The sequence below is a fragment of the Cnephaeus nilssonii genome, assembly GCF_951640355.1.
Source record: "Cnephaeus nilssonii genome assembly, chromosome: 10".
NCBI classification, from domain to species: domain Eukaryota; kingdom Metazoa; phylum Chordata; class Mammalia; order Chiroptera; family Vespertilionidae; genus Cnephaeus; species Cnephaeus nilssonii.
Genome location: NC_137081.1, coordinates 9,135,975 through 9,163,516, shown reverse-complemented (window position 1 = coordinate 9,163,516; position 27,542 = coordinate 9,135,975). Strand labels below are relative to the sequence as shown.

Sequence of the window (27,542 nt, the reverse complement as noted above, 5' to 3'; positions counted from 1 at the left end):
TTACGTCGCCTGATTGGGGGTGAGGGGGTGGGTAAACCCAGATTAGCACGGAAAGTTGTAATGCTTCTGATGGAGGACAGCCTTCTGTGGTGACTAGCCTCATGAAAGTCAAGGGCCTGCCCATTTGGGGGACTTTTGAAGGCTGTTTATGCCCTGAATTTACCGAAAAGAGTAGAAAACGTGAATACATTTGGATCTACGTGGGTATTTTTCAGTCAAACCCAAATGCAGCGGAAATGCACCAATACTTACCTTTTCCTGTCCCTTCACAGAAGACCTTTCTTCTTGATCCATGCAACATTTTCCCGATCCTTTCATCTGACAGACAGTTGATGCCTTTGGAAGGAATGCAGTTTAAAACAAAACCATTGGTTGATTCTTTAAATTCTAACCTGAGTACCAGGCAGCGCCCAGGCCCCACAGGAGGAGGTCATAGAGTGTGTCCTTGCCCTCAAGGACTCTGTAATGGGCTGGGGTGGGGAACAAGGTATTCAATCACTGAAAAGCTAGAGAAATGGCAGGAATGCGCACCACGCTCATGATAGGATCTTGTTAATGGTCTCACTCAAGTCTCGGGGGAGAATGAAGAGTTAGAGGAATGCTTGGTCAGCAGTTAAGGCTTCCCACAAAAAGCGAGGTAAACGGAGTGTAGTTGTAAGGTGTTAACTTAAAACAAAACAAAACAAAACAAAAAGGCTCTTTTTCCTTGTAAGGGTCAGACAGTGTGGACCTTTAATGAAGCCGTGGGAAGGCAGACTGCCTTGAAGACCTGCTACGTACATATCTAAAGAAACGGAAAACCCGAGTTTATTTGCATGTTAGTGTAGCTATTCTGGTTATTTGGATAATTTAAGTCCCAGACCATTTGACCTTAGTTTTCAGGACCTTTTGTGCAGAACCAAAGGAGTGTTTTGGGCCTGAGTCCACCGGTCAGGGACTGCAACTCGCAGGTGGATCATTTCATTCCTGTCTGCCCTTGTCATGTACAGACACAGCCTGCGTCTGTGGCCGTTCACAGGCCACTAGTGTGACTTCATACATGGAGACAAGGAGACCTGGGTTCTAGCTCCTGCTTTAGCACATACTAGCTGGGTTGAGTTTGTTAAATTAGGAAAATGAAACAGGTTCCAAAGAGGTTTGTTAGATTAAATATGCAATAGGTGCGCACAGTTTTTGACACTAGGAAGAGCGAAAGTGGTAGCTTATATTTTTACTCAAGTCTCGGGGGAGGACTTGGGTAAGGTCATTTCCTGCAGAGTTAAGAAGGGATTTGGATTTTGTGACCACGCTATGCACAATAAAGGAACTAACTGTAAATGTCTGAATGTGGGGACCCAGAGTGAGTGAGACAGCAATACCTATCATTATACAGATTTCACCTCCAGGAAAATAATTCCATAGTATTGGGTTGAATCACATAAAGTTGTTGTTTTCATGGGTCAAAAATGGTGGAATATTGGCAATTCATATGGTTCAATTTAAATAGTATTTTACTCAGGATTTAAAATAAACTAGCCTGTAGCTTTGTAAAAGCTTTTTGAATTCTTCATTACTGGCCTAACAGTAGTTTCTTTTAAAAAAAAAAATTAGAATTTGGAATTAACTTGTATACCTTGAGTTGTTCTGGTCAATCAAAATTATATATAATTAATTTTTGCCATAAAAAAATGGGTGCTGGAAAAACACCTAACTGAGACCTTGTCTGTTGAAAGTATGTCTCCTCTTTAGGATCATAGGATACTGCGCTGTCCAGTTACTGCAACTCCATGCACTCATTCCCATCATGTCTTTCCAGGCTTATTCTTCTTAAGCCTCCTCTGTGTCTTCCCTTCCTGCTCACTAATTCTCTTTCACACATGTTCCTTCAAAGCTTATAGACATGGCATAGAGGATATACTGAGCTTTTAATAATTTTGCTTTTCAATAGATGCAAACTCTATTGAAGAAAATGAAATATAGATTAAAAAACAATTAAATCAGTTGAAAAAAATTTCTATACATATTCTTTATTTTAACTTACCACGCAGAAAGTATTTCCACTTTCTATAATTGGTCGGTATCCAGTACAGCGACACAAATTACCTGATTAAGAAGAGATCAATTTTTAACAAATGATATAGAAATATATTGCATATTTGTGCTTCATGTTTTCAGTGGAAAGTTATAATTGCATTTAAATTCTTTTCTTTCTTTCTTTCTTTCTTTCTTTCTTTCTTTCTTTCTTTCTTTCTTTCTTTCTTTCTTTCTTTCTTTCTTTCTTTCTTTCTTTCTTTCTTTCTTTCTTTCTTCTTCCCAAACCAGCAAAATCGCTCTTTGGAACAGAGATGTTCTTCAAAAATAGATCTTGTACCAGACTTTACAACATAGTCTCATAGTGGTCGCTATGTGAATTACAGGCATAGAATCTGGGAGGAAATACTCCATTGCTATAAGACTGTGTATATTAAAAAAAAAAAAAAAAAAAAAAAAAAAAGCAAGAAAAATCACAATATATCTGATTTTTCAAAACTCTATATACCTCATTAGTGTGGGTTATTTCATTGAACAAAGATGATCTATTGTTCAAATCTATTCAAGTTTGGTTAAAATTATAATTGAAACCATAGGTCAAAGTTTTAGTACTTAGTGAGAAACTGAAAAATTTTGAGTAAAGAAGTTGTTGAGAGACAAGGAAAACTATTAGAGGATATTTCCATATCAGTTAGTAAAAATTCAACATAAATTTTATGGTTTGTTTTAGTCTACATCTTTCATCATAAAACTGAATTTCTGTCTAGGTCTTTTTATTGAAAGATACCAAGAGCTTTCTTATAATATTCAGAGATTTGCTCCTACAGCTTTCTCCTAAGAACTAGTGACCAGTTACTTTGAAACTAGGTATGTTTGTTACAGAAGACTACATTTGATAACATGACATGCTCTCTTTTTTTTGTAGAAAATTGTGTTTGTTCATTTAAACTTGACAGCTATTTGTTATAGAAAATTGAATTCATGCCCTAACCAGTTTGGCTCAGTGGATAGAGCGTCGGCCTGCAGACTGAAGGGTCCCAGTTTGATTCCAGTCAAGGGCATGTACCTTGGTTGTGGGCACATCCCCAGTAGGGAGTGTGCAGGAGGCAGCTGATCAATGTTTCTCTCTCACCGATGTTTCTGACTCTCTATTCCTCTCCCTTCCTCTCTGTAAAAATCAATAAAATATATTTTTAAAAAAAGAAAATTGAATTCATCACCAAGCTTATTATGATAAGTAATTGCTATCTATGACCTCTTTGATCTTATAATAAACCCAGCCAGAACATAAAACTGTAAAGTATCTGAAAGCCTATTCTCTTTGTAAAGTTAATATAAGTAAGTAGAATTCATGAATGATCCTAACAGATAAATTTAAAAATAAACAACAAAATCTTGTTCCTCCATACTACCCAGATTTCCACTTTTAGGAAAGATTCTATTGAAAGTGTTATCAACAGCCCATCTGAATGGCTTTGCAGAAGGACAATGGGCTCTATTAAGGGAGAAAGTTTTGTGATAAAACCAATATAGCCCCAGTTCTTGGCCTCTCTACTGACAAAATGAAGGCAGCACTTCCTGGAAAGGACTTGGGTGAAGAGAGGTAGTAAAGAGGAAGCCCAAAGCTGTGCCACAACTTCTCTCCATGGCAGAGACCTCCTTCTCAAGTTACTTGGTCCATTCCTATCTTAGGTCTTGCCTGCAGAAGGCCAAGAAGGCTCACCTCCAAGAGCTTCCATTATTTGCTCAGGGGTCGGCTCTGGGTGGTTCCTCAGCAGCGTGTAGATGGACATCGCCATCCCTGGGCTGCAGAAGCCACACTGTGTGCCATGGCACTTGGCAAGTCTTTCCTGGGAGGAAAGGGTACATTATTTATGCATTAAGCCTTTGGGTTCCTTATCCTGGACAGGAAATAAAAGAGAGTGAGAAATAACAATTTACTCCATCCATTCTATACAAAGAATCTATGCCATGAAGATGTAGATGGGAGACATGACTCTGGGTTCCTCTGTGTGGCTCTGTCCCATGTGTCTCTTGCCTCGTGCTCAACCAGCTGGCTCAACATTTTTCAAACAGTACGCCCCCTGAGATGAAAGCCACATAGTTCAACTATGGCTAAACTTAAAGGACAGATATTCGATAACATTTTAATAACTATATATGGTGTCAGGTTTATACTAGACTTATTGGGGAGAAGTCAAGCATATTTACTTACTCCATCATCTTGGGGGGAACCTTGGAAGTTAAATAAATGTCTAACCACTATGCTGTACACCTGGAACTAATATATTATTGAATATCAAGTGTAATCGAAAAAAAATAATTATGTTAATGCAACAATGGCATATGTAACCATTTAAAAAAAGGACAGACATTGTTCTAATGCTAAAGGGAAATGCGGCTGTGGGGTTTCAGATGTGGCATATAAACTGGCTATAAATGTGGTAATCAATCTTAACAACTGGATCTCTGGGGGAAAAAAGCCCTGATTTGTAGTTTCTACCAATTTCAGTTGTGCAAATATTTCCAATAGGGCTGGTGTCAGGCTTCCAATGTGATGTCCTTGAATGTGGATCTGGGGAGAGATGTACAGTGGCATAACATTCTATGGCATTTCCACCAAGTAGATAAAATAGACAAATAATCTTAAGGGTATAAACAACAGTAAATGTAGTGAAATAATTAACAGATGATGAATGATGATATTTATTACCTTTGTTTTTATCATTACTTCATTTAATTTTAACTTTGTATAGTTTCATTGTTAATAATGGCTGTGTTTAAAGAATGGCTCACAAAATTCCCGAAAGTTTAACAATCAGCTCTCACAAGCCAGTATGAGCCTATTCCAGGGCACTACTGAACAAATCTAGCATATGTATTATCAATATTTGAGAGAGACTTCTGGTTAAGACGGTGGAGTAGGTAAATGCTGTGCTTGGCTTCTCCCATAACGACATCAAAATTACAATCAAATTATAAACCAACCATCACTAAAAACCACCTGAAGACTAGCTGAATGGAATTCCTACAACTAAGGATTTAAAGAAGAGGCCACATAGTGATTGGTAGGAGAGGCAAAGACACAAAACAGGCTGATCCCACACCCACCTATGATGGTTAAGAACAGGGTGGGGTACCTTGGCTGTGGAGGGACCAAGGGATCCCAGACTCATATCCAGAGTACCAGTTGCCAGGAAGAGGAGTCTTTACAATACTTGGCTGTGAAAATCAGCAGGGGTTCTGTCTGAGTGAGACTGAGAAGTGTTGGAGACCCAGGCATCCTCTTAAAGTGCCTGAGCACAGATTTACTTACCCACAAACATTTGCCCCAAGTTCCAGAAAAGGGGCAGCAGCTTGAAAAGTGCCAGGGACATAAGGGCACCTGAATCATCTGGCTTCAGCTGAGGGCTGGAGGGGTGGCTCTCTCTTGGACAGAAATACTGGAGTGCACACCATTGTTCCCTGGTTGAGCTCTCCTCCCACATAGCCATCTGGTGGACACCATTGTTCCTATGTTGAGTCCTTCTCCTGCCCAGCCTACTGGTGCAGGTAGTGCCAAATCTGATTCTCCAATTAGTTTGACTTAACACTGTTCACCCCACCCTAGTGATTCACTAAGAACCTGCCCTGCCCAACTATGCACAAGCCTGAAACCTCTTTAAAGTGACAGGTCTAGGCCTACCCCGTGGACTTCCCTAAATTATCTTAGAGACACACGAACTCTAGACAAGTAGCATCTGGCCCCAGCATGCCTCATACCTCTGGCACAAGGGGCAGCTGGCCTCATTTTGCAGCCTCGCCTCTCCCAGGCACCTCCAAGTCCAGCACAGGTGGCAACCATCTGCAGATCACTTTGTAGCTTCTACCTGGTGGCCTTGGGCCAGGCATAGCAAGTGACTTGGTCTGCACCAGAGATCCTCCCAAGAAGTCCCAGAACCATCATACCTGGTTTTAGACCACACCAGAACACCAACCAATTAGCCATACAAACAACAGACCCAAAGGATGGCCAGCGCAGGCACCAGAACCTTGCTAAAGCAAAACCACTCCATGGAATCAGCCCCTGAAAAACAGCTTGTCTGCGGTAGTCACAGACATTCCTCACAGCCAGTTAGCCTGGGGTCAATTTGTCCCACTGACATTGCCACAGCAATGAAAGCTCAACTATAATAGGAGGGCACAGACAACCCACTGAGGTGATGAAGGAGAATGCCTCACTGGGCCCTACAGGACACCTATTATATAAGGCAACTCTGCCAAGACCAGAAGATGTAACAGATTCACCTAAAACAGAAACAAACACAGAGAATCAGCCAACATGGCTGGGGAAACAAAGAAAAATGTCCCAAATGTAAGAATGGGACAACACTTTAGAAAAAGAGCTCAACAAATGGAAAGCTCTACCAGATGCAGAGTTTAAAACACTGCTTATAAGGATGTTCTATGAACTTAGGGGAAGAGTGGATGAATTTAGTGAGAACTTCAACAAAGAGATAAGAAACATAAGAATGACAATCAAACATAAAAAAAAAGAATCAGTTAAAAATACAATTACTGAAATGAAGACTGCATTTGTTAACATGACAGGCTAATTTGAAAAAAATATATGCAGCCCTATGTTCATTGCAGCAATATTTACAATAGCCAAGATATGGGAACAACATAAGTGTCCATCAATGGACTAGTGCATAAATAGTTGTGGTACAGAATCAATATATGCAAAGTAGGTAGATGCCTGTACTCACTGCCTCCCACAAACACATCAAAATTACAACTAAAATACAGAACAACCATTATCCAGAACTACTGGAAAGCTGGCTAAACAGAAGTCCTACAACTAGAGAACTAAAGAAGAAAGCACACTGAGACTGGTAGGAGGTGTGGAGGCACAGAATGAGCTGCTCCGACACCCACATGGGCCGCTTTTTTAATCATTTTTGCAGAGGTTGCCCAGAGGAGCAAGGGTCCCAGCCCCACACCAGTCCCCCATCCCAGGATTCCAGAGTGGGGAAAAGAAGTCCCTATAGGCAGTAAGAACTACAGGCTGTAAAAACCAGTGCGGATTGGGGCTCAGTGACACAGAGGCTGCTAGAGACCCAGCTGATCCTCTTAAAAGGCCAGCACCACAAACTGAACTTACAAGGTCTTGCTTCCTCTGAGCTCCAGCATCAGGGCGAGGCTCTGGGGAACACAGACACATACCAGGAGGAACTGGATTGTCTGGTATCAAGACAGGAACTCAGGATGGCTTTCACCCATATGGAGGTGCTGCACAGATCATTGTTCCTACGCTAGGACCTCTGGGCCAGGTCTGACTGGCAGCCATTTTTGTTTGCTCCACCTTGGTGATTCCCTAAGACCCTGCCTCATCCAATTTACAACCCCACTCAAGCTGCCAGCAGCAGCTTTTGCATATGAATGCCCTGTCCTTGCTCTGATTAAAATCTCAAACAAGCTGCATCTGGGTCAGGAAGCCCCAAACCTATCATTAAAAGGCCAAAACCTGGCACCAGCATTAGCCTGCCTTGCTTCACAGCTGGGCCCTGTCTGGGCACTTCCAAATCCGGTACAAAGAGGAGAAATCTGCATATCTCTCTGTAGCTCCTGCTGGGTGGCCCAGGTAGTAGCTGACTTTGCACCTCCTTGGAGACCCAAGAGCCAGTGTACCCAGTGGTCAGTGTCAGACCATACCAGATTACAACTCTACACATCCATAAGCGACACACTCAAGGGGCAGTTTCAGTGAGCACCAAAACCCCACTGCAGCAAGTCCTGCTCCATAGGGGTGTCTCCTGCACAGCAGCTCTCCCACTGCAGTTGCAGTTGGTCCTCACAGCCAATTAGCCTGGAGGTCAATTCCTCCCAGTGACACCAATAGCAATCAAGTCTCAACACAACAAAACTGCACCTAGATCTCCCAGCTCAGGTGACTGGGGAGGCTGAGTCACTGGGCACTATAGAACACCTACTACACAAGGCCACTCTACCAACTTAAGGAGACATAGCAGCTCTACCCAATACATAGAAACAAACACAGGGAAACAGCCAAAATGTGGAGACAAAGAAAGATGTCACAAATGAAAGAAATGGAAGAAACAAACTACTGGATATAGAGTTCAAAACCATGGTTATAAGGTTACTCAAGAATCTTCTAGAAACCTCCAAGGGACTTAGTGAGACTTTCAAGGATCTTAATGAGAATGCAAAAAAAAAAAAAAAAAAAAAAAAAAAGAAAAAAGAAAAAGGAAAAGGACCAGTCAGAAATTAAGCATACACTGACTGAAATAAAGAATAATATACAGGGATTCAACAGTAGCATAGAGGAGTCTGAGAATCAAATCAACGATTTGAAATATAAAGAAGAAAAAAACAAAACAAAACAAAAAAACACCCAACCAGAAGAACAAGAAGAAAAAGGAATCCAAAAATATGAAGATAATGTAAGGAGCCTCTGGGACAACTTCAAGTGTACTAATATTCACATTATGGGAGTGTCAGAAGAAGAGAGAGAGCAAGTTATTGAAAACCTACTTGAAGAAATAATGACAGAAAACTTCCCCTACCTGGTGAAAGAAATAGACTTATAAGTCCAGGAAGCACAGAGAATACCAGACAAGAGGAACCCAAAGAGGACCACACCAAGACACATCATAATTAAAATGCCAAGGGCTAAAGAAAAAGAGAGAATTTTAAAAACAGCAAGAGAAAAGCAGTTAGTTACCTACAAGGGAATGTCCATATGACTGTCAGCTGATTTCACAAAAAAAACTAGGCAGGCCAGAGGGAGTGGCAAGAAATATTCAAAGTGATGAATAGCAAGAAACTACAACCAAGATTACTCTACCCAGCAAAGCTAACATTTAAAATTGAAAGTCAGAAAAACAGTTTCACAGACAAGAAAAAGCTAAAGGAGTTCATCACCATCAAACTAGTATTATATGAAATGTTGAAGGGTATTCTTTAAGAAGAGGAAGAAGAAGAAAAAGAAAAAGATAAAAAATATGAACAACAAAATGGCAACAAATACTTACCTATCAACAATTGAATCTAAAAATCAAAATAAATGAATAAAAAATCTAATGAACAGAATAAACTGGTGAATAAAATAGAATCAGAGGCATGGAAATGGAACAGACTGACGATTCTCAGAGGGAAGAGGAGTGGGGGGCAGGAAGTGATTAAACAAAGATCTTATATGCATACTAGAGGCCCAGTGCATGATTAAATCATGCATGTGTAGGGTCCCCTAGGCCTAACCTGCCATCCAGGCCATATCCACTGCCCCGCAAAGCCTAGCATGCTCTGCGGACACTGCTAGCAGCCTGCTCCCCGCTTTTGATGGCCGGGGGTCTGCTGGTGCTGGAGCGGACACACAACTCCCCGCTTTCGATCGCGGGGGAGCTGGTTGTCTGTCCGCTGGTGCACCAGGCCTTTCAAAAGCTTCCGGTGTGGTGGAGGCTTTCGAAAGGCCTGGTGCCGGAGTGGACAGACAGCCAGCTCCCCCGCTTTTGCTCCCCACTTTTGATGGTCCGCAGCAGGACGTGGGCTCACTGCCCCAGAGGCCCCTTCTGTGCCGCAGCACAGCCATGGCGCAGATGCTGAGCTCACGCCGCCGCTGGCGACGTGAGCTCAGCGGCCCGCCGGCCCAATCGGCCACCCAGGCCACGCCGAGTCCCGCCCCCTGTGCCTCCCGCTGGCCCAACCGTGGGTGTAGCGGAGTGATGGTAATTTACATATTACCCTTTTATTATGTAGGATATGCATTACCTATGGACACAGACAATAGAATGGTGAAGGCCTGTGGCAGGTGGGAACCAGGTGGAGGGGGACAAGGGGGGAAAAAGAGGGACCAATAATCTCAACAATAAAGATTTAAAAAAAATTTTTAAAAAGCCATGGTACATATATACAGTGAAATATTACTTGGCCTTAAAAAAGAATAAAATCTTACCATTTGGACAACAGATGAACGTAGAGAGTATTATGTAAGTGAAATAAGTCAGACAGAGAAAGACAAATAACATATGATCTCACTTATATGTGAAATCTAAAGAACAAAACAAACAAACAAACAAACAAACAAAACAGAAGCTGACTCATGGATACAGAGAACAAACTGACAGTTGCCAGATGGGAGGGCGGGGGTTGGGGGTCTGGGTGAAAAGGGGGAAGGAAATCAAGAAGAACAAACTGGCAAATACAAAATAGTCATGGGATGTAAAGTACATCATAGGGAATATAGTCAATAATATTGTAATAACTGTAGGTGCCAGCTGGTACTAGCCTTACCAGGGGGATCACTTCGTAAGTTACATTAATGTCAAACCACTATGTTTTACACCTGAAACTAATGTAATATTGAATGTCAAGTGTGATTTTGAAAGGTGACTGGAGAGAAAGAAATCTGATAGGCTGCAGCATGAAGTGCTTCTGTAACTGTTAAGGTGATGAGTCAGGTATGAGGTAGGATCTTAATAAGATCAAAAAGTCATTAAAGTTATGGTTGAAGGACATGCACCGTAACCAAATACCCATCAATGGTAACACACTGTCAGAGGACGCTCTTGGCCTCTATGCTCCAAGCACAGTTTTAAAGCCGGTTTAGGGAAAGAATGCCAAGGGGAAATATGGCTATTTATAATTTCCTTTCTATACACTGCGTTTAGAACAACTTCTGCAGCAGTTCCTATGCTAGAATACACAAATAGCATCGTCATTTCTTCAAAAAGTCCTGGGTGCTCACTTTCTCCTGAGACATTTGGTGAGTGTGGGGAGTACTTGTACACACAATTAGCCTCTCATTCAGAGTTCAGTGTTTTGGATGTGGTAGACGACCAGTTATCTTCTATAAACTTCTGCTTTTCTATCTCATTTTCTTTTCTCATAAGACTGAACTGTCCTTGTTTTAGTTTAGGGCAAAGATGGGGCTGAGAAGCTAAGGAAGATATATCCAAATTAATGAAGAGATCTTGGTTTATACACCAATCTTTGAAAAGATCCCTAGCTACGAAGCATGGAATCTAACAAAATGCGAATTTAAAAACACAAAGGATTTCCCAGTTGGTGACCTATTTAGAGTACGTGGGACTATGTGGGATACCTGTACCAACACCTGTTCCCAATCAGAGTACCCTCTTACCTGCACGGGGTGAATCCTGGTTTTGATGCTTCCTATACCTTCTATCGTGGTGACAGCAGCCCCATACAGAGAACAGATGGGCACCAGGCATGCGGTGACTGGATAATGACTGTGATAGAATTGTGTAAAGAGAACACCTGGGAATCATAGGGAGTGGGTAACATAATTCAGGGAGTAATGTCGGTCCAGGAAAATCACGAGACTGTATTTCCGTGAGAATACAGAGCACTCTAGATATAAAACCATAAATTTCTGGGAGTGTTCAAGAAAGGACTTACATGTGGCTGGTGTAGGATATTAAAAAGAAATGGAAAAATAGAATAAGAAAGCGTTTTGTGTAGGGCCTCCCAGAGACCCTCAATTCTCTATTTCCCCCCCCCCCCTCATTCTAGGGAAAGAAATGTTTTACTGATCATAAGATGATATATTGACTTATATAAACCACCATGGGTTAGTTAAGCCCAGTGATTCCCAGCCATGCAAAGCTTTTAAAAATGCAAATACTCTGGTTGCACACTAGCCCAATTAAATATAATCTGATGGGAAGAAAGTCCATGGGAAAGATCTGGAACTCAGGAAGCTGCAGGAGAGCAGGCCCAGAGCTGTGTGAGTGCCATGGACACCTGGGGAGAGGAGAGGAGTGAATATGGACAGCAAAGTGGGAGGCTCCACAACCTTCCCAGATGTGCCCAAGCATGGCCCTGGCCAACACAAAGGATACCGGATCTTCTTGGTCTTGGGGTCATATCTTGACACCATGACAGTGCAGGCGCCACAGCCTCCACTCCCACAGCCGTACTTGCTGCCTGTGAGGTGGACTGGAAAGAAGCGAGTCAAGGAAAAGAGGGGCCCAGGCCCCTTTGCTTTTATTTTTTAAATATATATATATTTTTTATTGATTTCAGAGAGAGGAAGGGAGAGGGAGAGAGAGATAGAAGCATCAACGATGAGAGAAAATCATTGATCCTCCTGCATGCCCTCTACTGGGGATTGAGCCTGAAACGCGGGCATGTGCCCTGCCTGGGAATCGAACAGTAACCTCCTGGTTCATGGGTCAACACTCAACCACTGAGCCACACAGGCTGGGCCCCTTTGCTTTTTACACTCCTTTTCCTCGGATGCTGACAAGTAACATGTTCTCTTGAGTTCCTTGCTCAGAGTTGCACTTTTGCATGTAAAGGAGCTCATTGGTAAAGGTGAGAATAAATTTTCTTTCTTTTTTCAGATGCATTTCTAAATGCAAATTTTTTCATATTTTGGGAGATAATAAGATGGCACTCCTGAAGGGACTAGGGCAACACTTTGCAAATCAACACGTTACCATTTCTGCAGCGCACCATCTGGATAGTCCCACTACGTGGGGTACGTGAAAACTACAGAGAGCCCCGTGCCTGTTAGATCAGGGGTTGCATCCAAATGAAGGAAAAAGCCGGTTAAATCCAGAGTTGTGGACCATGGACTCTGGACTCAGGTTACGTTATTGCTGTGGAGGTGGTGGTGTGTGCAAAACTTAGAAAAATCCCCCTGGAAAACTTGCCTTTCTCTGGCTCAGCAATGCAATGCTTTTACCTTCTTATGGGGTTAGGGACTATTAATTTAATAACTATGGTTCCTGAGCTAGTCATGTCAACAACCACTGTGTACTTTTCCTCTGTAAAGCATTTGCATATTTCCACCGAGGGAGAACAAACAACCTATGTAAACTCCCTGCTTTCTGTTCAGTAAGAATCTGCTGGAATTGGCTTGGGAGCTTTTCTGGTTGAGGTTTAAAAGGATTTCATGGGTGGAGATCATACTTGGCTTGGGTAGAGGTGGAGACTAACTTCATCTTAGAGACGGCTGCACAGATGTAATACTGGGTTGGGTCAGTACACTCCCGAAGTGAAACAGCTTTATGATGCATGTGTTAACATTTCCTTGAATGAAAAAGCAAACAGTTGGTGCAACTAGCTGCTTTGTCCTTTGGTCACCAAACAGCTAGTTTGATGCTTCCTTCGTCCACTCCCACCAGAGGTGCCTTCCTCAAACAGTTCCTTCCATATTTTGTCAGTTCATCCTAAAGCTCGTCATTTAAGTAGGTTGCCAGATAAAATACAGAAGGTGGGCAAAAGCAGGCCTACAGTGGTGAGTACATGAAACACAGAGTTTATTCTTGTATCATTATTCATTAATTATTGTATGATTTTCCTCTAGCCAATATATCTGCGCCTATTCCACTCATTATTCCAGGAACTGGGCTTGTAGCTGGAAAACAAACACACAAAAGCAAACAACAGGCCAAATCCTCCCTCACGGGCTTTGCCACCTTCCATTTACCCAGCGTCAAAATCGCACCTTTGGTCAGCACACCCTACCTCTTCCCTTTATATCACTTCTAAGTTCACTACAGACGTCTCTGTGCTTTCTCTAGAACTCCTAAATGAAGAAATTCATCGATATTCGGAGCAAGCTGAACATGCATGGACTCCCAAGGAAACATGGCCGGAAGCCGCTCTAGGCAGAATTGCCCTAGCCTCCCATCTCCCCAGTGTCCTCCTCTGTTCATTCTTCCTGGTGCCTAAAGGCATAAAGAAGTCGTTCTAAGTAAATGTGGCTCACCTGAGACGTCCAGGCCCCAACCTCTGATTACAGAGTCAACAGTTCTGGGATGGAGTCAGAGGCTTATTATTTTTAAAATATGTTTTCATGGATTTTTAGACAGAGTGGAAGGGAGAGGGAGAGAGAAAAAGAAACATCAGTGATGAAAACCATTGATCAGCTGCCTCCTGTACCCCCCCCCCCTCTTACTGGGGATTGAGCCCCCAAATGGGCATGTGCCCTGACCGGGAATCTACAGGTGACCTCTTGACTCCTGGGTAGATGCTCAACCACTGAGCCACACCCACTGGGCCAGAGGCTTATTTATTTTATTTTTTTATATTTTATTGATTTTTTACAGAGAGGAAGGGAGAGGGATAGAGAGTTAGAAACATCGATGAGAGAGAAACATCGATCAGCTGCCTCTTGCACACCCCCTACTGGGGATGTGCCCGCAACCAAGGTACATGCCCTTGACCGGAATCGAACCTGGGACCCTTGAGTCCGCAGGCCGACGCTCTATCCACTGAGCCAAACCGGTTTCGGCCAGAGGCTTATTTTTAACTTGTTCCTCAAGTGGGTGATTCACAAATATTGGATTTTCTGCCAGAGCCAGCACCTCATGTGCATACACCAGCACTTTTCACAGGACTCCCATGGCCCCTTCCAGGGCCCTGTACCTAATTTACATTGCTAATTTTATATTTTTTCCCTGAAGGCAGGTCTCCAATATTATAAAAACTTCAGGCTCCCACAAAACCCCAATTTGCTGCTGACATGGGGCCTGACTCAGGCGTCATTGCCAGAATGGGACCCAGTCACACAAGAAACCAAATATAAGGGAGCCATCCCATCTTTCTTTCACTATTTCACTCCTTCCCAAGGTCACAGCCTCCCATGGAGTCACCCCGTCCATCCCAGCTGCCCGGTGATAGTCCGGTCACCTGTACAGTTCCTGGAATAGTGAGTGGAATAGGGGTAGATATATTGACGAGAGGAGTAAAATGATAGGGTAGGAAACTATATTGCAAGGGTTTCCATAGACAAGATGGCATCCAGCACACATAATTTATTAGATAAACTTGGCAAGGGAAGAACAGGGAGAAATAAAGTCATGCATTGGGGTGTGTATGTTGGGAGGGAAAAAGACAGATATAGGGCCAGAATCACGCCCTCGTGCTACCCCCTTTATAGTTGCACCCAAAACCAAGAAATGCTTTTTGAATCTTTATCGAAGCTCTACTGGAGGTCTCGGAGGAGTGAGAGGTGAAGGAAGCTTTAGATCCAGGTGGGGATCTGGGAGGGCATTCGCTAGACTTTGGAATTTTGAAGTGTTTATAAAACCTTGTCTTCTTCAATAAAGTTTATGAAAAGGCATACGTGCCAAGTCAGTGAAATGTGCTGGTGGGAAACCATTGTCGGGGACATGCTGCCCTGAGCAACTGGCCAGGTGTTTTCACCTTCACACGCCTGAACATGAAGCTGCCATCCGGGTGACCGTGGGCCTCAAAAGTCATGAAGTTATTTCCCAAAGCTATTCCCCGTGGACCCTCGTGGTTCCCTGGAGGGGTCTTTTGGTTGTGTGCTCAGGTGAAAAATACAACAAATAAAGTACACATCTATCCCTTCTGGATGCATTCTCTGAACTCCAACTGGACGCTACACATTGGCCACCAGGTTATTGACCCAGAACAAATACAGGGCAGCTTTCTTCAGAAGTCTTAGCGTGTTCACTGTTTACCACCCAAATCCAGACGGATTACAGCGAAATGTAAGGATACGGACTTTCCGCAGGTAGAACAGCAGGTTCATTTCAGGATCGGCGCTCTTCTCTACGACCTACATTGTGGAGCGAGAGGAGGGCTTCAGGAAGAGAACACCAGAACGCATGGCAATTCTACCTGTTGTTTAGGGGCATGTTTTTGATAGGTGATGGCGTCCAAAGACAAAACAACAGCAAAGGAAACACAATACTTGGAACCAGAATTTTGAAAAAATGATGGAGCATTATCTTAATGCCTCTGAATTTGGTAACACATATGACAAGTGTAAATTCTGGATTGTTTTACCTTAGTCATCTAGGGAAATGGATACACAGGTTCCAAAATTGATCAAGAGAACTAGTGGCTACAGAAAGCCACAAAACAGGTTAGCTGCAGAAGATTTTCTAAGGGAGTCATAAGATCAGAAGGGAGTGGGTTTAAGGGAGACACCCCTGTCTTCTCCATCCTTCCTCAGTGAAATGCAGGTGCCAGCAGGTGAGGGAAGAGCAGAAGGGAGCATCAATCGCTGTTCTGTCTCTCACGTTGCATGCCAGGCTGTTGCCGCCAATAGATCACAGCTGACACATGCGATGAAAGCTGTCTGCCCTCCCTGCCCAAGCAGCTCCCCGACTGGGTACAGTCAGGCAAGATTAGAGAGAACTGAAGAGAAAGTCGCCTGGAAGTGTAGCACTGAGCAACAACAAAAAACAGGACATTATTCTTCTAAAAGTGTGTGTATTTTTATCACCCCAAGAAAAACGACAACAAACCACATTATTTTTAAATAAATGCCTCATATCTCCAAGCTTCCTTCCACATCCTTGGAGGATCTGAAGAGCCAGAGATAAGCTCAGCACCCATTATGACATGGAAGGATCAAGGCCCAAATGAAGGAGAAAACAAGATTAGACTTTGGGAACGTAATGAAAGGATGCTAACTGCAATTCTGACATCTCAAGTATATAGCACTCCCAGCCATTTAAAATAAACATTTCAGCCCTGCCATCGTGGCTCAGTGGTTGAGTATCGACCTATGAACCAGGAGGTCATGGTTCCATTCCGGTCAGGGCACATGCCTGGGTTGTAGGCTCAATCCCCAGTAGGGGGAGTGTAGGAAGCAGCCAATCAATGATTTTCTCTCATCATTGATGTTTCTCTCTCTCTCTCTCTCTCTCTCTCTCTCTCTCTCTCTCTCTCTCTCTCCCTTCCTCTCTGAAATCAATAAAAATATATTTTAAAAATAGATAAATATTACAGTAATCATATGAAAAATTCTGGTCATACCATAAGTTGCACTCACAAAATTGTACTCGTACCTTCTGTTTCCTCTGGTACTTTATAGACACTTAGGAAATGATTTCTTTTTACTATGTATATGAAGAAAGGAGCAACTTTACCAATATCCAGAGATAAGCCAGGGAGAAGCGCAATAAGAGAACATTTTACACCCATCAGATTAGCACAGTTTAGCAAGTCTGATTGTATCAAGTGTTGGTACATCATAGATTTGCAAATCGTATATTGGTAAGAAAGCAGCACTTGTCATGCAATCAACGGTGGGAAAATGTAACTTGTGCAGGATTCTGGAAAGCCACCTGGCATGCCATAATCTCACTGAGAGATTTTCTTGCCAGTGTTGGTAAGGAAATACATGGTAGGGTGTTCACTGTATGTGGTGGGGAATTGTAAGCATCCCATGTGTCTAACACTGGGGGACTGCATAAGCAGAGTGAAGGATGTACACAGCCCGGAGAACTCTACATGCAGAAATAATGAGCCAGGGGTTCAAAGAGCAACATGGATAGATCTCAAAAACAGCAGTGAGTCACAAAAGAAATAGAAGGGGATGTATAAGTCTTTGTAAAGTAAATCACAATTTCACTTGGGTAACTTAAGAATATAAGCACACGCATGCAAAGCCAAACACTGTACAGTTGAACCTTGAACAATGTGGTATTAGGGGGGGCTGATGCCCCTGCACAGTTGAAAATTCATGTATAACTTCTGACTCCCCCAAAACTTAACTATTAATAGACTACTGTTGACTGGAAGCCTTACCAATAACATAAGCAGTCAATTAAAACATAGTTTGTATGTTATATATACACACATATATTTATATTGTATTCTTGCAATAAAGTAAGCTAGAGAAAATGTGATTAAGAAAATCATAAGGAAAATACATTGAAAGTATTTATTGAAAAACACACACACATATAAGTGGACCAGCACATTTCAAACCTGTATTGTTCAAGGGTCAGCTGCATATATTTCAAGGATACACCTATCTTTCTAAATGACTATATTGAAAGTATATGACAAGGATGTATGGTATATGCACGAGTGGATGCATCTGGGAGGAGAAAGTAAGAAATAGAAAGAAAAAAGAAAACAATATAAAGCAGAAGAAGAGCCTTGTCCAGACTGTGATGAGGATGTGCCATTGGTGGAGGAATGTGCTTCGCTCAACTCTGCGCTCCTGGGTCTAAAGGGAAGAAGACCAACCACAAAAATAACAGCAAACCCGATTTCTTCAAAGAGTTGCATATATTTCCCCCCTTTTATTTGCCATCTACAACTTGTCTTAGAAATTTGTAAAACGGAGAAAGGGAAAAATACCAACATATCAGTTATGAATTCGAAAGATTGGGAGACCTGGAGAGGGAATAAATCATTCTAATGTGTTATTAAAGGATAAATGGTTTTATTTACCAGCAACAGCAAAGCAACAAAGCCCCGTTTTCCCTGTGCTCAGAAAAGTTCTTAGCTTTTGAATTCCTGTGAATTGTCCACTCAGCAATTATTCTTCTGGCATGCCAGTTGGCTTCAGGTCATGCAAGATCCTGACCAATTGGTAAGCAGTATTACTAAACCCAGATTTTTTCTTCGTTCTTTTCTTTCTCTTTCATTTTTTGCTCTTTAGTTCATGGGTTTCCTAAAAATGTTGTTTCCCTGCTATTTGACAGGCAACACTCCCAAGAATTTTTGCCATGATTAAAGTTGTGTCTCCTCTTTTAGGGAAGAACATCAGTAATACAGTACATCTGAGGCTTGGGAAGCAAAATCATTAACACCAAATGACTTTTCAAAACAATTTTCTATTTTAATATTTTATAAGTCCCCCCCCCCCACCTAATTGTCTCAAAGCACCTCAAACATTTTACTTATTCACTTTGCTCATTCAAGTACAGGCCTGAGGACAACTGAGCATTTGAGTTGCTGCACCTCTTCCCCAGTGGACACAGCAGCCTCCCTGTCCCATGGCTCAGCAGAGCTCCTTCAGTTTCTGGGCTAAGTGACCAGCCTGAGTGGATGTATGAAGGCAAAACAAAATCATTCTTTGCTATTAGCATCCTTACTGTCATATGTGCCTTCTGTTGAAATAACATCGGTAAACTCGAGTCGAGCTAATATAGTTTTTCATAACCTGGGTCAGAATTCACTCCCATTGTAATCCATTGGAGCTCCTTACTGTACAAAAGAAAAGTTAAGGCAAGCAAAAGCCCCCATGCTTTCATAATTTTGCACTAAACCTTGAATGAATGACCCATGCTCAAGTTCAGACCAGTACACACTAGTATGACTTGAGAAAGACAAAAGGCAGAGGTTAATAAAGGAGTGAAAAGAAATTAGCTTGGCTTTTGTCTCTGGTGTGCAAAAGTTCATATTAATTTATTGTGTAAACTTACCTTTCTTCCATTCACAAAGAAAATCAGCTCATCAGAACTGGGGAGAGAAGGCATGGTGCCAGAAAACAATGCCTCCACCCCAGTAGGAGGTTTTCCTTCCGATAGAGCAGGTGGGTGAGAGCAAACACCGAGATGCCTACCAGTCTTGGAAAAGCCCAAGTGTCAGCGGGTGATTTATAGCCACATGCCGGAAGACAGGAGCACCAACCAGGGCTGCCTGCCCGCCCCGCCCACAAGCACTTCAAAGGGCTCTCGGCAGCACCTGTCTCCTCCTTTGTCAGGAGTGAGCCAAGTCATTGCCTGTCCCCTTTGAAGCCCAGAATGGCTCGCTAGGGAAATGTGTAGAAAGACTAATAAATAAAAATTGAGTTTTGCCCGGCTGGCGTGGCTCAGTGGTTGAGCATCGACCTATGAATCAGAAGGTCACGGTTCAATTCCCGATCAGGGCACATGCCGGGGTTGTGGGCTCAATCCCCAGTGTGGGGCGTGCAGGAGGCAGCCCATCAATGATTCTGATCATTGATGTTTCTATCTCGCTCTCCCTCTTCCTTCCTCTCTGAAATCAATATATATATTTTAAAAATTGAGTTTTAAATAGGCTATTGTTATTTTTAAACTAACCAAACCATCAGTCAATATAATACTACTAGTGACCCGGTGCACAAAATTCATGCACATTAAAAGGAATTAATTAGAGGAAATAATTTAATATTGCTATTTGCCCTTTATAATAGAAGTGTCAGAGATGAAAGAAAATTGGTAAAATGTATATGAAAACTTTCCTCCTGTCAGAGTCTGGGGCACACCACGGGACCCAGAGTCAAGTCCCCGCCCACCCACATGCACCTCAAAATCGTGTGAGACCCAGACTCAACCGCTCCCCCCCCCACATTGGGCTAGATCCAGACCTGGCCAGTCCCACCCTTGTCAAGCCCTGCTGGGCAGGGGGCATAGCCTCAGGCCCCCTGGCCTGGCACCAGGAAGGGGGGTGTGGCCTGAGGTCCCCCAGCCAAGACCGGTGCGGGGGGCATGCCTTGAGGCCCTCCATCAAGCCTTGCTGGGTGGGGGGCATGGCCTGAGGTCCCCTGTCAAGCCCAGCCAGGCAAGGGGGCCCAGCCTCAGGACCCCTGGCCTGGTGCTGGGGCAAGGGGCATGGCCTGAAGTCCCCTGTCAAGCCCCACCTGGTGGGGGCGCAGCCTGAGGTCCCCCAGCCTGGTGCTGGGGCAGGAGAAGCAGCCTGAGGTCCCCCAGCCTGACTCCAGGGCGGGAGGCATGGCCTGAGGTCCCCTGTTAAGTCCTGCTGGGTGGGGGATGTGGCCTGAGGTCCCCTGTCAAGCCCCACGGGGGTGGGGAGGGCAGAGCCTCAGGTCCCTGCTGATTGTTCATTAAGGCTCCTGATGGGAACTTGGCCTCTGCTGTGGGTGCAGCCATCTTTGTGATGGAGTGATGGTCAATTAGCATATTCCCTCTTTATTAGATAGGATACTATTGAAACTCATGAAACTTTTCCCAGTGTCCTTAAAGTTTTATTGGAACCCAGCCACAAACATTCATTTAGGTATGGATTCTGGCTGGTTTCCAGCTGCAATAGCAGGCTGAGTGGTCGCAGTCGAGATCTTCTGGTCTGCAAAGCCTTAAAATATTTACTCTCTGGGTCTCTTACAGAAAAAGTTTGCCGACCCCTACTGGATCTCATCTTTACTTCTTCTCTCCTTTGCATTCATTTCCCCCACTTCTCTTTCCATACTCTGTTTCTCAATGGCAGAGTCTGGTGCCCCTGCCGCCTTCTGCAAAGCCGCCACTGGCTCTCCCCCGCTTCCCCCCCTCCAATGCCTCCCCCTGCCCTGCAGCTGCTTCCACAACCGCTGTCAGGACCGGTCGTATGACTAGGCCACAACCTTCAGTGAGTGAACATGGTTCTTTCTGTGGTGTTCTTGGTCACACAGTTATGGAGTTTCTGAAGGGCAGTGGAGATTATTGCCAGGCACAGCACGCCCTCTATGCAGATGGGTGGACTGTAGCAATCCATTACTACTCCACCAAGAAGCCCCCAGAGGAGTGGTTTCCATGGCCATAGAAGTGTTGGCTTGAATCTGCGGAGCATTTTACGAGAGTTCAGGCCTGGATGGGGAGGAGGGGAGGGCCTCAGTATTACTGGATCGAGGAACTGCTGGTGCTTGTTAGGAGGTTCATCTCATTTCCCATTACTCCCAGCTTCACTCAAAGCACCGATAATTTCCAGTGGGGTACACTGAAGTGGGCTTAGTTTCTTTGCATCATTTCTGTATTCAATTTTTAAATTCTTTCATCACCCTATTGAGTGTTTCTTAACTAAATGATCATGGCTCGCATGAACTGCCCAGCTCATGTGGAAGTCACATACAAGAACATATTTCGATCGAGGCCATGATCGGTAACCAGGCAGGAGGGGGTGGGGGCAGCGCCTGAGCCGCCCACGGGGTCCAGACCGTGATGGGGACCAGGCAGGCCCGGCGGGCTGCGCATGACGCCACCAGCGGGGTCTAGTCCACCATGGGGGACCAGGCGGGCCAGGCGGGCAGTGCCTGTCGCCACCCGCGGGCTCCAGGTCGCTATCGGGGATCCGGGCAGGGGGGTATGGCCAGTGTCTCTGGGATCACTATCTGCCCCAGGGCCGCCTGTGGACACCAGTGGAGCAGGCCAGGGTTGAACATTTTAATGAAAATGGGATGCCTGTGCCCCGGCCCACTGAGTCCTGTCCCTGGAGAGGAGAGGTCAGTGGCAGTTAGCAGGCACCAGGGCTTGGAAGGGACTGGGAGCAACCTTCAGGCGAGTTACCAGGAAGAGGTGCTGAACCATGATGACGCAGAGGATTGGCTGATGGAGGCGCGCAAAGGTGCAGATGAGGCGGCTCTCGCTGACGCTGAGCTTGAAAAGTACACCAATAGCCTGATGAACTAAATCACCTTTCTGAAGAAGGTGCATGAAGAGGAGATGGCCGAGCTGCAGGCACAGATCCAGTACGCTCAGATCTCCGTGGAGATGGACATGTTCTCCAAGTCCGACCTCTCTGCCGTGCTCAAGGACATTTGCGCCCAGTATGAGAAGCTGGCTGCCAAGAACATGCAGAATGCAGAAGAATGGTACAAGAGTTGCTTCACCATGCTGACCGAGAGCACTGCCAAGAACACCTACGGGGTGTGCGCTGCCAAGGACGAGGTGTCTGAAAGGCCAAGACCCTGGAGATCAAAGCATGCCAGGGCATGAACGAAGCTCTGGGAAAGCAGCTGCGAGAGCTGGAGGATAAGCAGAACTCTGATGTTAGTGCTATGCAGGACACAATCAACAAATTAGAAAATGAGTTGAGAACTACAAAGAGTGAAATGGCAGGATATTTAAAAGAATACCAGGACCTCCTCAATGTGAAGATGGCTTTGGACATAGACACTGCAGCTTACAGGAAACTCTTGGAAGGTGAGGAGACCCAGTTCAGTTTCACCAGCGTGGGAAGCATAGCCAGCGGCTACTCCCAGAGTTCCCAGATCTTTGGTTGATCTGCCTACAGTGATTACAGACTAGCTCCTACTTGATGTCCGTTCACTCCTTCCCTTCTTAATACACCAGCCACATCCAGGAGGAGCAGATCGAGGTGGAGGAGACCATTGAGGCTGCAAAAGCCGAGGAAGCTAAGGATGAACCCCCCTCTGAAGGAGAATCTGAAGATGAGGAGGAGAAGGAAGTGGCTGACAAAGAGGAAGGAGAGGAAGAGGAAGAAGGTGCCAAGGAAGAATTTGAGGATGCAAAGGAGGAAGAAGAAGGAGGTGAAGGTGAAGGAGAAGATGCCCAAGAAGCCTAGGATGAGAAGAAAGATGAAGGTGCTGGGGAGGAGCAAGCAACCAAGAAAAGATTGAGCCCCCCTTTCCTTATTTCAGGAATAATCCTCCTGAAACCAGGTCAACCCCATCACCAAACAAGCAGTTGAGTTCCCAATACTATATGAATTAAGAAGTCAATATATATAACATTCTGAGGTGACTCAGGTTGGACATTAAATGTTGTGCTATGACTTTTCTCCTTATGCAGAGTATCTGTTTGCTTGCAGAGTGGCTTCCTGGCTTGCTGCCAGCCTGTGCATGGTCCATGCTTATGAGTTCAGGATCTATGACAATGTGAATAATTCAGATGTTTACAATAAAAACACATGAATACGTAAAAAAAAAAAAAAAGGACATGAGATTTCTTAGTACACACAATCCAACCACTGTGACCTCAAACAAATTCATAGCGAAATTTAAGAAGAATGGAGTTAGCACAATCGTAAGAGTACGTGAAGCAACTTAGGACACTACTCTTGTGGAGAAAGAAGGCATCCATGTCTTTGACTGGCCTTTTGATGATGGTGCAGCACTATGCAACCAGATTGTTGGTGACTGGTTAAGTCTGGTAAAAAGTAAGTTTCCTGGAGAACCTGGTGGCTGTATTGCCACACGTTGTGTTGCAGGCCTTGCAAGAGCACTGGTGCTTGTTGCCCCAGCGTTAATCGAAGGTGGAATGAAATATGAAGATGCAGTACAGTTCGTAAGACAAAAGCAGCATGGAGCTTTGAACAACAAGCAACTTCTCTAGTTGGAGAAGTGCCGCCCTAAAAGGCAGCTGCATTCCCAAGACTCCAGTGGTCATAGAAACAGCTGTAGCATTCAGTGATGCTATTGCTTTGGGAGTGGAATTTGAGATAGGATCTAATTCGTAATACACATTAGCCAATATGTTGGGTTGGTGAATAAGTCTGATGAGGCTTCCATAGGAGTGTTGAAAAGTGTAGAGAGCACCTGCGAAGGCACATTGAGCATTTCTTACATTATTGTCAGCTGAGTCCAGTGGCGTTGGCAGAGCCACATCCTAGAAACGCACCGTGCCAGAGGCAGGTATGTTGTCAGCCTGACCCTTAGTTCAGGTGCCAGGGGTTGGGTTTCATTATCTAAGTTCAGCCAGGCACAAGAAATGGATGCAATTATCCAGGCTTAGCCAGGAGTGATAATTACAAAGAAGCCACAAGAATGAAAAATTATAGCTTGATCTTTAACCATGATTTCTCTTAATTTCCTTTGTTTTAAACTTTAGTAAAACTTCCTGGAATTATGCTGTATATAATAAATGCGCTGTACCAGCTCTGGGTCACTGTCTCTCCATCAGAGGACAGCTGTCCCACCTGGTCCCAGCTTCCCCTACTGTGTCTGTGTCTGTCTCTTTCATTTTCTCCATCCCCCATTGCCCCTACTTAGAACTCATGTCCGCTCTCTAGCCACACTGGTCACGGTAAAGAGAGAAATATTTATAGAAAATTAGTTTTACCAGGTCACAAGCTTGACAGAATTGCAACCTCTATGTTTGATTATGATCAACCTATTTTTTTTTTAGCAAAAGGTTCTTACTGTTCAGCATTTAAAATGTGCTTATCATTTGTACCAAGTGACTTTTCCTGAAATCATGCAGTATTGAGTTATGTCTTTAAATCTATTCCCATGCCAGAATCTTATCAATATACTAGAGGCCTGGTGCACAACATTCGTGCACTGGGAGTGGGGGGGCTGAGGTGGTGGTGTCCCTCAGCCTGGCCTGTGCCCTTTCACAGTCCGGACATCCTTAGCACTGCTGCGGAGGCGGGAGAGGCTCCCGCCACCACCGCTGCGCTAGCCAGCCGTCAGTTCGGCTTGTGACTGAGCGGTGTTCCTGCTGTGGGAGCTCACTGACCACCAGGGGGCAGCTCCTGCATTGAGTGTCTGCCCCTGGTGGTCAGTGCGCATCATAGCCACTGGTCGTTCTGCTGTTTGGTGGATTTGCATATTATCCTTTTATTATATAAAATAGATAGATAGAGGTCCTGGAGTGTGAGAGGGCACTCTGCAAAGTTGCTGTCGTACAGGGTGTGGAATGCAAACGCAAGTGTGCAGTAACCAGATTTGGGGCCGACAGTGCCCCAACAGCAACGTAACCCACAGCTGAAGGTGGAATCGTGCGGCCCTGTGAGGAATCGAGCTTCCTCCTCTCTGGTTCCGGGGTGTGTCACCCAAAAACCGCTGCTGCCAAGTCATTGCAGCTTGGCAGCTCCTGCATTGAGTATCTGCCCCCTGGTGGTCAGTGTGAATCACATGTACTGGCCGGTCGAAGGTTGGATGGTGGGATGGTCACTTAGCCTTTTATATATATAGATAAGAGATTTAGAAAGATTATGTGCCAAAATACCCAGCACAATACTTGTGTATTTTTAGTTTCATACAGAACTAAAATCCCAGGAACTATGAACACTCTGGACCTTATGTGGTTTATCCCTGCAGTCATTTCAAACATAGAAAAAGTAGGGCCTATGTAGTTATTTGCCTGCTCAATATGTGTTTACATCTCTCACACTTATACAACTGTACATCAGGTTTGCTCAACGTTTTGATTTTTAAGTCTTAGTTATTATTTAATGTCTTTCTATAAACCTCATTTTGTGCTGTTATGGAAAGCCTCCGCTAGTCTAGATCTTACCCATTAGCTGGATGTCACCTTTTTCCTGGTTGGCAGGTAGCAACTATATAATTTAGTTATTTGTATCATTATATGCTGGACTATGGGAGAAGCCCAACACCTGAAACAGGTAATGAAGCCCTGTCTAATAGCACATATGAATGAAGACTCCCAAGAGGTCGAGAACTCTCAGAGAATAGATACAATGCCCCCAGGGCAAAAGGCAGGGGCTACAGGACAAGTCGATAATCCCATATTTCTAATGAGGTTCCTTCCACTCTACTCTGTTTTATGGCCTAACTGGGTGTGGTGTTGGGTGAGGGGGAGGAGGGAACTGGGGGAGAATGGTGTATGTTGTGCTGGGTCAAGAGGTTCTTGTAACCTATGTAAGTCTTAATTGCAAAATGCATACCTTAAAGAGGCAAACCACTGAAAGAGAATTGGGTTGCATCAGTATGGCCTTTTCCCTGTGCGGTTCTGAAACTGTACAAGGGGAAACGCTCCCAAGTTTCTGCCAACTGATAATCCCAGAATTTCAAACGGTCAGAATCACTGGAACGGAAATTCTTCTACCACTTGTACTCTTATTTCTAGGATCGGAAATAGATACCGAGCCGTTCTTCTTGTAAACTTTTGGAGGAGGTAAAGGGAGAACATAGGTTATCTTCACAGGCCTGCAGAATATCTGGCAGGCCTGCCTTGCCACGTGTTGCTAGAATTCCATAAAGTTTTATCTAGTCTAGAGCTCCTGTGACCTATTTCACGTAGAACTATGCAGTTTCTAATATTTTCCCATGCCACCATTTATAGATATAGTATACCTCATTCATTTTAATATCTGCATAGTAGTCCATCATATAGATGCAACGCACTTTATTAAAAGTCTCAAATAAGGAACACCTTGTGTGTTGTTTTTTTTTTTCATTCTTATATAAATATCTTCTCACAGTAAACATCTTTGCATATATATTTTGGCAAAAAGAATTTTTTTGTATGTCCATCGGTTAAATTCCTAAAAGTGATAGTGGATTTAGGTGTTTGTTTTTTTTTTTGGGTGGGGGGGGTGATAAAAATGTTCTAAGATTAGACTGTAGTGAGGTTGTACAAGTTTATGAGTATACTACAAACCATCAAATTGTACACTTTAAATGGGTGAATTTTATGATTTGTAAATTATATCTCAGTAAAGCTGTTAAAAAATTCCTAGCAGTGAAAGTGATAGGTCTGAGTATATGTGTAGTAACACGTTTACAGGTGCTAAGGGCCTCCCCTTTGAGTCTTTCTTGGATCAGGAGATGGGAGGGTGTTACTCTACCAATAGGACGAAGCTGGTACAGTCTGTGTGGCGCACATCTCTTATCTGGCCTTGGAAAGAGAGGAATTACTGGCCTTGGTCATGAGAGTATATGGCCCTACCCTTTAACCACCGATTGCCCCAGGACTGAAACACCCTGTGTTAACCTTACCAATTTGGATAAAATTTAGTCCCTTACGTAAGAATTACTTTGTACTTTGTATTTCCCACACTGTCTATCTAATACACTTTATAACTTAAAAATGCTTTCACATGTATTATCTAGTTTAGTCCTCATGACAATTCTGTGAGATTTATTATAATACTAGAGGCCCAGTGCACAGATTCGTGCACATTGAAAGGAGGCCACTGGGGCGCTACTGGGCGAGATGGGCTGGACACGCCCTGGAGCCAACCTCCCGCAGTCCCTCCCCAGCCGGCCACACCTGGGGCGGCACCAGGGCTCAAAGGGTGTCTGCGGAGTGAGCGGGGTCCCTCTGGCAGGTGGGGTCCCTTGGGCTGGCCTGCGGGGATTGGGCCGAAACCGGCAGTCCAACATCCCCTGAGGGGTCCCAGAG

The 27,542-nt window shown here is 44.1% G+C and overlaps 2 protein-coding genes and 2 pseudogenes across 4 annotated transcripts in view; 3 read left to right on the top strand and 1 right to left on the bottom strand.

The window, feature by feature from the left end:
- The window catches only part of LOC307106091 (aldehyde oxidase 4-like), a gene marked incomplete at both ends in the record, with an annotated part of 66,924 nt that extends 47,689 nt beyond the window's left edge, over positions 1-19,235 (bottom strand). Inside the window, 7 exons of the mRNA XM_079782166.1 lie at positions 253-336; positions 2,021-2,082; positions 3,734-3,860; positions 11,153-11,261; positions 11,874-11,970; positions 15,511-15,568; positions 19,182-19,235. Of these exons, the coding sequence (XP_079638292.1) occupies positions 253-336; positions 2,021-2,082; positions 3,734-3,860; positions 11,153-11,261; positions 11,874-11,970; positions 15,511-15,568; positions 19,182-19,235 (591 nt within the window). The remainder of the gene's footprint in view (positions 1-252; positions 337-2,020; positions 2,083-3,733; positions 3,861-11,152; positions 11,262-11,873; positions 11,971-15,510; positions 15,569-19,181) is intronic.
- A 1,828-nt stretch (positions 19,236-21,063) lies between these two features.
- On the top strand, positions 21,064-21,447 carry LOC307106525 (uncharacterized protein; the record flags this gene model as incomplete). The annotated part of the gene is made up of 2 exons (XM_079783091.1): positions 21,064-21,242; positions 21,396-21,447. 2 exons carry the CDS (start codon positions 21,064-21,066, stop codon positions 21,445-21,447), a joined length of 231 nt encoding a protein of 76 aa, XP_079639217.1.
- Positions 21,448-21,884: 437 nt separating this feature from the next.
- Positions 21,885-23,142, top strand: LOC307106524 (neurofilament light polypeptide-like; annotated as a pseudogene). The gene has a single exon. The product of its transcript is annotated as a neurofilament light polypeptide-like (transcript).
- A 248-nt stretch (positions 23,143-23,390) lies between these two features.
- Positions 23,391-23,864, top strand: LOC307106096 (protein tyrosine phosphatase type IVA 1-like; annotated as a pseudogene). The gene has a single exon. The product of its transcript is annotated as a protein tyrosine phosphatase type IVA 1-like (transcript).
- The last annotated feature ends 3,678 nt before the right edge of the window (positions 23,865-27,542 follow it).